General features: G+C 42.9%; 1 protein-coding gene and 1 long non-coding RNA gene across 3 annotated transcripts in view; both read right to left on the reverse strand.

The window, feature by feature from the left end:
• PRKCI (protein kinase C iota) overlaps positions 1–3,288 on the reverse strand; it is a 70,816-nt gene extending 67,528 nt beyond the window's left edge. For both annotated transcript variants that reach the window (XM_019959726.2, XM_070792002.1), the window contains exon 1: positions 2,974–3,288. In XM_019959726.2, the coding sequence (XP_019815285.2) occupies positions 2,974–3,074 (101 nt within the window). In that variant the 5' untranslated portion in view covers positions 3,075–3,288. The remainder of the gene's footprint in view (positions 1–2,973) is intronic.
• A 5,873-nt stretch (positions 3,289–9,161) lies between these two features.
• On the reverse strand, positions 9,162–12,461 carry LOC139179509 (uncharacterized). The gene is made up of 2 exons (XR_011563884.1): positions 12,140–12,461; positions 9,162–9,423 (listed from the first exon to the last, which is right to left on the reverse strand). It is a non-coding gene; the product is annotated as an uncharacterized lncRNA (long non-coding RNA).
• Between the last annotated feature and the right edge of the window lie 397 nt (positions 12,462–12,858).

Consider the following 12,858-nt stretch of genomic DNA (forward strand, 5'->3'; position numbering starts at 1 on the left):
AAGGGAAGAATTTTCTATTTAAAAACCAGGCAGGTGTTCTAGACAGCCAACCTGTTTATTTAACTATCCTCATTGGTGACTCATTTTAGTTTCATCTGTAGTAATGAGCAGCTGACTACACAATATAAGAACCATCAGTTTGGGCTATTGTTAATAAACATATAATCTTAACAGATCTAATTTCAGAGGTCAGAAATTGGAACAATTTGGAGTGCTGATGTTGTCTTCAAATGAGGCTTGAAATGAAGGCACTATTAGAAAGCTTTCATTGAATAAAGGCACTAAACGGCAAGAGGTTGATTCACTACTAATCAAAATTCAAAGGTTTTAAAAATAAGCAAAAAAAATTTTACACTGAGTGTCTTGGAGACATTTTAGTCAAGCATTAATAGGGTTATAAGTCCTTATCCTCCTTTTTAAAAAAAAACTAGAGCTGTACCTACATTCTAAAGTAGAGCAGACTTAGATTTCTTTCCAAGGAGAAGGCAATGGCACCCCACTCCAGAACTCTTGCCTGGAAAATCCCATGGATGGAGGGGCCTGGTAGGCTGCAGTCCACAGGGTGGCGAAGAGTCGGACACAACTGAGTGACTTTGCTTTCACTTTTCACTTTCATGCATTGGAGAAGGAGATGGCAACCCACTCCAGTGTTCTTGCCTGGAGAATCCCAGGGACAGGGGAGCCTGGTGGGCTGCCGTCTATGGGGTCGCACAGAGTCGGACACGACTGAAGTGACTGAGCAGCAGCAGCCAGCAGCAGCAGCAGCAGCAGAGGCCTATTTGGGCCTGTATGTTATCAGTGGTAAAACATCAGCCTGTCAAGGCAGAAGTCACTGGTTCGATCCCTGGGTAGGAAAGATCCCCTGGAGAGGGAAATGGCAAACAGTAGTCTTGCCTGGAAAATTCCATGGACAGAGGAGTCTGGTAGGCTACTATCCATGGGCTCTTTGGACTATCCAAAGAGTCCAATACAACTGAGCAATTAAGCACGAGGCCTATTTGCAATTGTCAAACTAATAAAAACAGGAGAAAAAAGGAAGAAGCACTATTTTCATGTTTCATAGTTGGAATCATTGAAAACTACCTAAATTTAACGTCAAGAGTCAGAAAAGTAAACCGGTGAACTAAAAACAATAGTTTAACAATAAATATGAGAGGCACAGGGGAGCAAGGAAGCAGAGGGTAGGGTGTACCCAGTTTATCATCTTTCAGAGGAAGGAATCGCTAGATACCATCTAAAGCTGATAAATCACACAACGGAAGTATAAAACTTTAAAGTAAGAAATAAAGGCAATCTCCAGAAGAACAAGAAATGAACTATCAATAATAGTTAACTCTTGAGGTTGGGAAGACTGGATGGGGAACACTTTTCATTTTATATTTTTAAACAATTTGCCAGTTCCTACTGTGTGTGTGTGTGTGTGTGTGTGTGTGTAAATCTAGCTTTTTAAAATTGTCAATAATCAGACACTATAAAAAAAGAAAATGTACTATATTTCATTCTCTGTACCTAACAACTCACAGGCTGTCAACTTTATAAAAGAGAGCAGATTCTAAAGTGAAATATCTCATCTGTCAAAGATAAGGTAAAGGAAACAAAGCAATTTTTTTCCAGTGCAAAGTACAGAGCTACTGTTTTCAAATCAAGACTTCCTTGATCAATTTAAGCAAAACCACGGTTACTGTCCAAAATAACTCCTTTAACTACTCCTGAATACAGTCAAGCTAATAAACAGAGTCCGAGGCTTCACTGCAGCAAACAAAATAATAAATCCTTTTATCAAATCAGTAAGACACATAGGAGCTTGTATTTTCTTTGAAATCAAAACAAGGGAGGCATTTTGAAAGTTTGCTATCTTCACTGATCCTCTCAGGAATGTAAAAGTATGCACTGCAGTTTCAAACCTCCTAGTGCTTGAGTTTTTTTTTTTTTTTTTTTAAGCAATTTACTTCTGCTTGGACAAGCAGTTACGACAGGCCACAGAAGTTGGGTTTTCTGTTAGCCCTCAGTTTCAAATCTTTAAGTTCACACTAACAGTTCAGCTTTCTAATGTTCCTAAATGTAATTATCTCAAAAAAAATTTCACACCTCAACGGAACTCAAAGGAAGGGGGACACTTCAGATTACTGATTATGGAATATGATTTAATACTGTGATTTTAGGACTGGGTTATTTTTGGTAACCACAGTAGTTGTAACTTAGGTGATAATATGAGTAAAGATCACAGATTTTAAAACTGCTTATTCTCACCCTCTTCTCTTCTTGCAGTATCTCACCCTATCGGACAAGACTTAAAAAAAAAAAAAAAGACTTAAAGCAACACTGACAAAGAAGAGTTCACGAATTTTAATTTACACATACACAACCTAACCTAGGCGAGACCTAGTACCTAATGCATATCCCTGAAAACACATCAACTTTACTCAAATATAACCCCTACGTCTAATATACTGGCAGCCTGATCATATTCCTGATACATGTCGGGAACAAGACAAATCTGACTTAGAAAACCACAGGCTATAGGCCTGCTGGTAATCAAAAGGGTCAGCAAACGGAAGCAATTCCGTCTTTAAAACCTAATAGTAAACTTAGTTAACTAAGGCATCACTCAGAATCAACTCTCAACTCCCAATACATCCAGACTTAAAAGACATAAAGCTCTTTGTAAATCTTAGTAGGCGAGTCTCTCAAACCCACCAGGGGGACCTACTTACTCCAAGGCTCCTCCCCTGGACCCTACTCAGGATTCTCAGCCGTGCGGTTCCAGGGCGTCCTGCACCACCACTGGGTGGTGGTGTCCCCATCCAGTGCCCGGTGTTCCTCCCCCGACCACTCGGTCATCCATCCCGAGTCCCCCCGACTAGCCCGCCCAAACCATTCCTCCCACATCTCCAGCCCCACATTCGCCCCTCCTCCAGGCCAAGCCGAGCTGGTCTTTCTCCACCCCTGCCACCCCCACCGCAGGACACTCACCCGCGGTAGTAGGCTTTCACCCGGACCTGGTGAGAGTGGTCCCCAATGCCGCCGCCTGCGATCGGGTGAGACATGGTGCTGCTGTCTCTCTGGGTCGGCATCTCCTTATTCCCCCGCCTCGCCGGAGGCCGAGGGTACGGGGGGCGCGCCGGGCGCCGCAGGGGACTCCGCAGCTCGAGCCTCCCGCGGAGCTGCGGCTGCCCTTTCGCCTACCTGTCGTCCCCGCCCGCGGCGCGGACCCAAGTGTCGCCTCGCCTGGGCAGCCGGAACCGCACGGCTCCTCCCACCGCCGGCGGCCGACTCTGCCTCTACGACCGCCCGGGCCTTGCACGCCTCCCGCCTCCGTCCCTCCCACCTCGCTCGCTCCAAAGGCCCACATTCCGGGGGAGGGCGGGTGCAACCATTGATCCAAATCAAGGAGCCTCAATGTCCGGCTGAACCATTCTTACGGGAGTAAGGCAAAGGGGAGGGAGGATGGGGGTGGTGCTGAACATCATATCAGATTCCCCGGCAGGGGGCCTTTTGTGGGAGCTGTAACTGAGAGAACGTGAGGATTCAAATACTATACTTCTGTAAAAAGCCCTCCCTACAAATATGGTTGGAGACAAGTGCTGCGGCATCTCACCCCAGTTTCCTAACTTGGTCGCGTCCGCGGTCAGCCGACTGGGGACTCGGAGAAGATTTGGAGTGCGGGTTTCTGGGATTTGGAGTCCCCGTGGAATTCTGGGACTTGAGGTTCCTTACGAGTAGAGAGCCCCGCCTTCTGTCTGTCTCCGGCTCGTGCCCCAGGAGACTTTGGCGTGCAAATCCTGAATCCACCTTGGGCATCCGAGGACATTGGAAATGATTGGGATTCGTCACAGTCTAGACTTTCTTCTCTGCTGAATTCCCCTTCCAATTGCATAAATCATCTCAATTATACAGTACCTTTTTGGGAAAGAATTTGATTAAGGGCTCAGCATGCGAAGAGTTGACTCATTGGAAGACTCTGATGTTGGGAGGGATTGGGAGCAGGAGGAGAAGGGGACGACAGAGGATGAGATGGCTGGATGGCATCACTGACTCGATGGACGTGAGTCTGAGTGAACTCCGGGAGTTGGTGATGGACAGGGAGGCCTGGCATGCTGCGATTCATGGGGTCGCAGAGTCGGACACGACTGAGCGATTGAACAGAACTGAACTGATAGCGTCTTTTCGGAGAAGGCAATGGCAACCCACTCCAGTACTCTTGCCTGGAAAATTTCATGGATGGAGGAGCCTGGTAGGCTGCAGTCCGTGGGGTCGCGAAGAGTCGGACACGACTGAGCGACTTCACTTTCACTTTTCACTGTCATGCATTGGAGAGGGAAATGGCAACCTACTCCAGTGTTCTTGCCTGGAGAATCCCAGGGACGGAGGAGTCTGGTGGGCTGCCGTCTATGGGGTCTTACAGAGTCGGATACGACTGAAGCAACTTAGCAGCCGCAGCAGCAGCATAGCGTCTTTTATGGAAAGAATGTAGTACAATATATGTAACAAATGTAATAATAAATGTAATGAAGAAACTCAGTTAGAAGGTATGATGGAAGACTTGACTTTTCTTCCTTCTGCTTTCCCCATATCTTGGCCCTTGTATATTGCCCTTGCATGGAACAGGTGCACAATGAATATTTAGCCAATCAGTCAAGCCATCCAACTAGCCATTCATCATCATTTATTTATTTATGGCTGCACTGGGTCTTTGTTGCTGCTTGGGGACTTTCTGGAGTTGCAACAAGCAGGGGCTACTCCTCGTTGAGGTGTGATGGCTTTTCACTGCTGTGGCTTCTCTTGCTGCAGAGCAGTGGCTCTGGCTCTTAGTTGCTCCCTCTGTATGTGGGCTCTTCCTGGACCAGGGATTGAACCGTGTGCTCTGCACTGGTAGGCAGATTCTTAATCACTAGACCAAGCACCAGGGAAGCCTACATCAGCATTTTTTAACATCATTAAAACATTGTTAACATCGACTGGTGTTCATAGTGGCTTTGCCAGCTTACATTCCCATCCTAATACTATTTTTTATTACTCATTGCTAGTGTATAGAAATACAATCAATTTGGTATATATCTGAATCCTGGGTTGGATTACTGCATTCATTCATTAGTTCTAATAGTATTTTGATAAATTCATTAGAATTTCCTTTGTACAAGATTATGCCATTTAAGAATACAAATAGACTAACATCTCCCTTTCCAATCTGTATATCTTTTATTTTTCTTGTCTGATTGCATTAGCTAGAAGCTATTGTATTATGTTGAATAGAGAAGTATGTGAACATTCTTGTCTTATTCTCAGTCTTCTGTGGATAGTTTTAGTCTTTCACCATTAGATGTGATTATTGCTCTGGATTTTTTTTTGTAGATGCCTTGTATCAGGTTAAGGAAGTTCCATTCTATTCCTAATTTTTTGCCTATTTTTATTATGAAGAGTGTTGGGTTTTGTTTAGTGCTTATTCTGTGTCTCGGAGTAGGCAATGGCACCCCACTCCAGTACTCTTGCCTGGAAAATCCCATGGACGGAGGAGCCGTAGAAAAATCCCTCTTGGTTATGACATATCCTTTTTATATTGTATGTTGCTAATATTTTGTTGAAGAATTTTGAATCTACTCATAAGCAGAATAGAAACTGGTTTCCTTCAGTTTTTTTAAAATTTTTTTCTGGCTGTGTTGGGTATTTATTAATATATGCAGGCTTTCTCTAGTTGCAGCAAACGGGCTTCACACTGCAGTGGCTTCTCTTGCTGTGAAGCACAGGCTCTAAGTGCATGGTCTTCAGTAGTTGCTGTGTCTGAGCTCAGTAGTCAAGTAGGCTCGTGGGCTCTAGAGCACTGGCTCACTAGCTGTGGTGCCTGGGCTTAGTTGTCCTGAGACATGTGGGATCTTCCTAGACCAGGGATCAAACCTGTGTCCCCTGCCTTGGCAGGTGGATTCTTTACTACTGAGCCACAAGGGAAGACCCCTTTTAGTTTTTAAAATGTATTTATAACTGCTGCTTTGAAGTCTCTGTCTGCTATGTTTTATATACTGCTGCTGCTGCTAAGTCACTTCAGTCGTGTCCGACTCTGTGTGACCCCATAGACAGCAGCCCACCAGGCTCCCCCTTCCCTGGGATTCTCCAGGCAAGAACACTGGAGTGGGTTGCCATTTCCTTCTCCAATGCAGGAAAGTGAAGAGTGAAAGTGAAGTCACTCAGTCATGTCCGACTCTTAGCGACACCATGGACTGCAGCCCACCAGGCTCCTCCGCCCATGGGATTGTCCAGGCAAGAGTACTGGAGTGGGGTGCCATTGCCTTCTCCCATACATGTCCTTTCAAAGACAGTTTCGGTGTGTATGGGTCACATTGCCTGTTTCTTTGTATGTCTCATGTTGTTTTTGTTGTTGTTGCAAACCATACCTTTCCACTGCAGCAACTCTGAAGACTGGTCCAAATCAGCTCCTTGGTGGCTGTGGTTGTTTGCTTGTTTGTTTTTGAGTTGACCAGACTAGGTCACTAGAGTCTGTTTCCTCCACAGTGTGCAGCCTCTAGTGTCTCTCCTCAGAGGGTGTAGCTTTCGCATGCACACTGTCACCCCGACTCCTGGTCCCTCCCCTGGGGGATGACAGTGATTTTAGTCTGATTCTCTTTGTCTCTTCTCCTCAACTCCCTATCAAGCTTTTGGCTGGGGTTTAGCTCCCAGATGTTAGCCTCCACTAACTGGCAACTGATTGCTCCAGTGTTTTTGATAATGCCTTGGCCACCTCATTTGAAGAGTTGACTCATTGGAAAAGACTCTGATGCTGGGAGGGATTGGGGGCAGGAGGAGAAGGGGACAACAGAGGATGAGATGGCTGGATGGCATCACTGACTTGATGGACGTGGGTTTGGGTGAACTCTGGGAGTTGGTGATGGACAGGGAGGCCTGGTGTGCTGCGATTCATGGGGTTGAAAAGAGTCGGACACGACTGAGCGACTGAACTGAACTGAACTGGGGCATAAAATTGTTTCACAGTCTGATCCAGTGGTTGTTTTTTTATTTATAATTTCTACCAGTTAGGGTTGTTGCATTGGGGAGAATATAAGGGAGCTACTCATGTGTCCATTCTGGAAGTGCTATGACATTAACTTTTAAAGTCAATTTGATGTAATTAAAATTAGATAAAGCACACACAGTTAAACATATAGGATGATCAGGGTGTAGAGATTATGTCATTTTTAGTAACAGAACATGAGACACTATCTCAGTTTAAAGAAAACGGGACTCTGTAAAAGGGTTTAAAAGGAACCTAGCATCACATTAATCATATCTTTAGGGAAATTTGGCTTCCTTTCTACAGACTGAGCTAGCAAGAAAATGTCTAATCAGAATAGGTAGACCTTTATATTCAATTTTTTTTTAATTAGAGGATAATTGTTTTACAATATTGTGTTGGCCTCTGCCATATAGCCATGAATCAAACACAGGTATACATATGTCCCCTCCCTCCTAAACCCCCTCCCACCTCCACCCCATCCCACCCCTCTAGGTTGTCACAGAGCACTGGGTTGAGCTCCCTGTGTCACACAGCAAATTCCCACTTGATATCTATTTTAAACATGGTAATGTATATGTTTCCATATTACATTATTCTCTACTGTATTCTATTATTCTATACAGATTGAAGAAAGTCATAAGGAGAAAGACAAATATTGTATATTAACGCATGCGTGTGGAATCTAGAAAGATGGTACCGATGAACCTATTTGCAAGGCAGCAGTGGAGATGCAGACACAGAGAGCAGACTCCTGTTCAATCTTAACGAGCCCCGCCAGTGTGCTCTGAAGCCAAAATCAAATATGAAAATTTGTGTGCCATGTTCTTTATGTCAGGTGATAAATCCTGCTGCTGGATCTTTGATTTCTGTTTCTCAACTGAGAATCATATGATCCAAAAATGGAAAGTCAATGGTAGACATTCTGAAAAAGCCTCTGACAGTCCTTTTTCTTTCTGTTGTATTGAGTTGGCCAAAAAGTTTGTTTGGAACGAACTTTTTGGCCACCCCAATACTTAAAATGGTGCTTATTAACACCTGCCGTTTTGAAAACCTGCCTTCCTTAACTTACCATTCTTTAGTGGTTTTACTAAGTATGTGATAATGTCACTAAAAGGGGAGAAAAGTGTTTAAACTGCAAGTCCTGACCATTTGGACAGACTTTATGACCTGTGGAGATAAATATTGGGCTGAATGACCTGAATGATACCTACTTTTGGCTTACTACAATTATTTTAATTGAAAAAAAAGTAATTAATGCTCAAATCCATCAGCTTAAGGGATTTAAAATATTTTTGTCCAACATTCTCTCATTTTGTCATTATCAGAATGCTTGTCCATATGTCCAGAAATAACCTGCTGAAGGAATAAATGACAGACACAGGTCCTATGTAATTGTGTCCTAATAGTATCACATTCGGAGGAGGCAATGGCACCCCACTCCAGTACTCTTGCCTGGAGAATCCCATGGATGGAGGAGCCTGGTAGTCTAAGAGTCGGACATGACTGGGCGACTTCACTTTCACTTTTCACTTTCCTGCACTGGAGAAGGAAATGGCAACCCACTCCAGAGTTCTTGCCTGGAGAATCCCAGGGACAGGGGAGCCTGGTGGGCTGCCATCTATGGGGTCGCACAGAGTCAGACACGACTGAAGCAACTTAGCAGCAGCAGCAGTATCACATTAATTGTTTTACTTAACCTTGAAGAGCAGCAGTCATGACCCAAACTCCTGATAGGAGTCCTGACAGCTGAAGTTAGTGAGAGAGTTTAGTTTGTATTCTGTTAATTAACTTTACTGAGTTAGCATAGATAGCAAACAATACCCCCATGACTCCCCTTCGCCCTTCTTTCTCTTATACCCTTTCACGGCCCTATTGACATCACCCGCTTTATCTGGATACTCCCTTCACTCCAGCCACATACATTTATTTCCACTGCCCTTCCCCAGTCTCACTCCCACACTACAGATAATGACATATAACAGTTTGAGCCTTAATTTGTTTTGCCTGAAATAAAACGGCTTTGTTTTAATGAACTATCAATGGAGAGTCCCATGAAGCAGAGGAGTCAGCAAAATAAATGAATAAATGAGGTAAACCCAAACATGTACTTAATGAAAGTTACTGAATAGCCAAAGAGGTCTGAGAAATCTCAACATAATTAACTCCTATAGGGTTTATTGGTGCAGTCACTATGCTCTCTCCTTCTTTTAAGAAAGTTACAATCCAGATAGGATATCAGGATATATACCAATGAAGAGAAGAACAAGGCAGATGGGAAACTCTGCACCAGTAAATGACAAAGAATGATTATAACAGCTCTTGAGTGCTACCTCGTCTTCTTCAGGAACCAGAAGAATCCACTTCTGTCTGGCTTGACTGAACAGCACAAAGTTGACTAGTAAATGACAGGTTGAAAAAGCCTGCATCAAAAAAAAAAACAAACAAACTTTTGGGACTTCCCTCGTGGTCCAGTGGCTAGAACTCTGTGTTTCCAATGCAGGGGATCCAGGTGCAATCCCTGGTCAGGGAACTAGATCCCACATGCTTCGACTAAGACTTGGCACAGTCAAATAAATAAATACTGAAAAAAAAACTTTAAGAACAACAAAAATATACAGCCTTCTTTTAGAAGTATCAGTTTAATGATGTTGGCATACCAAGTATGCTGTCCCTAACAATAATCAACCATTAAATGTAAGCTACCCTCCAATTTGAAAAGGCAAACCTGTTTTTGAGGATGGCATTTCCAATTGAAAATGTAAGTTTATCTAATAAATTCTTCCCACTCCAGCAGCTCAGCACCCCAGCACTGGCTTCCTTCAATAACTGAGTTCTGTCTCAGTCTCTGGAGTAAATTCCTCTCCCCTACAAGGTTGCCAACCCCTCTCCCCTCTCACGGAGGACTAGCTCATTTTCTCTACCACCTCCACCTATTTCTCACTGGACTCAAATCTTTTCATATCGAATTTCTGCTGACCTTGAATTAAACCACATCCTATTTTGGGCCACAGAGAAATCAAGGGAAAAAACAGAGCTCATAGCCTGTAATGATTTTGGGCTGCTTAATCACATGTACAATGTCAAAGGGAACAGCACTTCAGAGATAAAGCTATCTGTTAGCTTACCTTCACACTGTGCTTATCACCCTAAGACTTAGGCATGAGGTATTTTACTGAATTGGTATGGCTCCCCATCCTGGATAATAACAAATTATGAATCAATCCATGTTATTCTTCAGTCATTCAGTCGTGTCTGACTCTTTGTGACCCCATGGACTGCAGCACTCCAGGCTTCTCTGTCCTTCACTATCTCCTGCAGTTTGCTCAGATTCATGTCCACTGAGTCAGTGATGCCATCAAACCATTGCATCCTCTGTCAGCCTCGTCTCCTCCTGCTCTCAACCTTTCCCAGCATCAAGGTCTTTTCCAATGAGCTGGCTCTTCACAATAGGTGGACAAAGTATTGGAGCTTCAGCTTCAGCATCAGTCCTTTCAGTGAATATTCAGAGTTGATTTCCTTTAGGATTGACTGGTTTTATCTCCTTGCTGTCCAAGGGATTCTCTAGAGTCTTCTCCAGCACCACAGTTCGAAAGCATCAGTTCTTCAGCACTCAGCCTTTTTTATGGTCCAACTCTCACATCTGTACATGACTACTGGAAAAACCATAGCTTTGACTAGATAGACCTTTGTTGGCAAAGTGATGTCTCTACTTTTTAATATGCTGTCTAGGTTTGTCATAGCTTTTCTTCCAAGGAGCAAGCATCTTTTAATTTCATGGCTGCAATCACCATCCACAGTGATTTTTGAGCCCAAGAAAATAAGATCACAGACTTTTGAAGCAAAGTGACCATCTTGCCTAGGTGCCTCAAGAGCAGGAATCTTATCTTCCAAGTTCTTTTTGGCACTGAGAAAATTGTTGGTATTCCACAAACATTAAATTATATTGAAATAATTTTCTGTTGGTTTATGTCCCCTTAGATACAAGATTAACCTTAGTGTCAGAGGAAGGAAGCTGATGACACCAAACAAGCAGAGCAAGTCTTTATTTCAGCTTTGCCTTGTTAAAGCTATGACCTGAAAAGTTAGTTCAACTTGCTGAGCGATCTGTTTACTCAAGTCAAACAGGACTCCTAAGAAAGTGAGTCTCCTTTTACCAACATGGAATCTTCCAACAAGAATCATGGGATGGTAGAATTAACTAGCTGGGAGTTACTTTGGCTTCTCAAACTCTGATAAACATAAAAATTAGGCCTGGGGTTTTGTTCAAATGCACATTCTGATTTAAAATGTCTGATGCTGCTGGTCTCCCTGAGAGCAGCTTGAAGAGCAAAAAATCTAAGCCCCGTTTTACAAATGAACTCCAAAGTATGGAAATGGCAATGATTTGTATCATTGTTCCAATGTTTTCCATTCTTAAGCATAACATGAATTTAAAACAAGGACTGGTTTCTGGCGGATGAGGAAAAGAAAATTAACTTCACAAAATTCTTAGTTTTTATTTCTTTTCTCTTTGTTTTCCATGATCTAATCACATGCTAAAATGTTGTCTGGATTCATTGTTATTAGAGAATCACTATAATCTACACATAATCTATTCTTATCATAATCCATTAACAGGCTCACTGTGTCCCAGTAGGTGCAAGACCATGTTCTGAATATCCTATCATTCTGTTCAGCCACCTTTTCTATTTTACCTCTGTCAAACAATTCCAGGTGAGATGGTTATGTTCTGCAACACTGTTCAACATGAGGCTAGAGTATTCCATCTTCTTCCTCTACCTAGTAACTGGAAAGCAAGCTTGCGATAAGAGAAACAGGATCTCTTTCTCTACTCTTTTTTCTTTTTTTCTTCCTCTTTTCATTTTCGGCCATGCCGCATGAGGCACAGGATCTTCGTCCCCCTACCAAGGATTGAAGCCCGTGCCCACTGCAGTGGAAGCCTTAACCACTGGAGCTCCAGGGAAGTCCCTCTTTCTCTACTTTCTGACTCAGTGATTTAAAAACTACAGCTCAAAGTTCCCTTGAGGGATAGCTTAATTTACTGGGTTCTCAGGAGAATTCTACAAATATTCTTTATCCTTTTAGCAGGATTTTAAAACTTTCAATAGTAATATTAAGAAATAGTTAAATATGTACCTTGAAAGTGAAAGCTAGTCACGCAGGCATGTCCAACTCTTTGTGATCCCATGGACTGCAGCCTGCCAGGCTCATCTGTCCATAGAGTTCTCCAGGCAAGAACATTGGAGTGGGTAGCCATTCCTTTCTCCATGGGATCTTCCTGACCCAGGGATTGAACCCAGGTCTCCCTTGTTGCAGGCAGATTCTTTACTGTCTGAGCCACCAGGGAAGCCCTGAAATATGTATGTGTACTAATTATTAGTTCTCTGGTATCTCCATTCCTTTATAAAAACAAGTAGAGGGTCACTAGCAATTGTCCACAGGAAAGAAGGTACTTATCACTTTGAGCCTCTCACCCTGAGCCTCTAGGGAAAAACAGAATGAAACTTTAAACCTAATAGCTTCTTATTTTAAAAATGAATTATATAAAAACACAAATAATATCAGGAAACATCTATTGCATGTCCACTAGGTACAAAGCTCTAAATGTCATATAATAAATGTAAATGCAAATTTTGCCCCTGGCTCTAGCTACGGTACTCTCCTTAGGAAGTTCACACACAAACCTGTGACAAATAACAATTCAAGATTACATAAAAATCCAAAGCAATAGGGCAGTACAAAACAAATTGCTAATTTGTGGAAGAGCAAATAATAGCTATAGAATTCAGAGAAAGGAGTGATTATGCCCAACTAAGGTGGAAAAAAAATTTTTTTAAATCTCTGATAGCAGTTAT

The sequence above is a fragment of the Bos indicus genome, chromosome 1 (assembly GCF_029378745.1).
Source record: "Bos indicus isolate NIAB-ARS_2022 breed Sahiwal x Tharparkar chromosome 1, NIAB-ARS_B.indTharparkar_mat_pri_1.0, whole genome shotgun sequence".
In the NCBI taxonomy this organism is placed as follows: Eukaryota; Metazoa; Chordata; class Mammalia; order Artiodactyla; family Bovidae; genus Bos; species Bos indicus.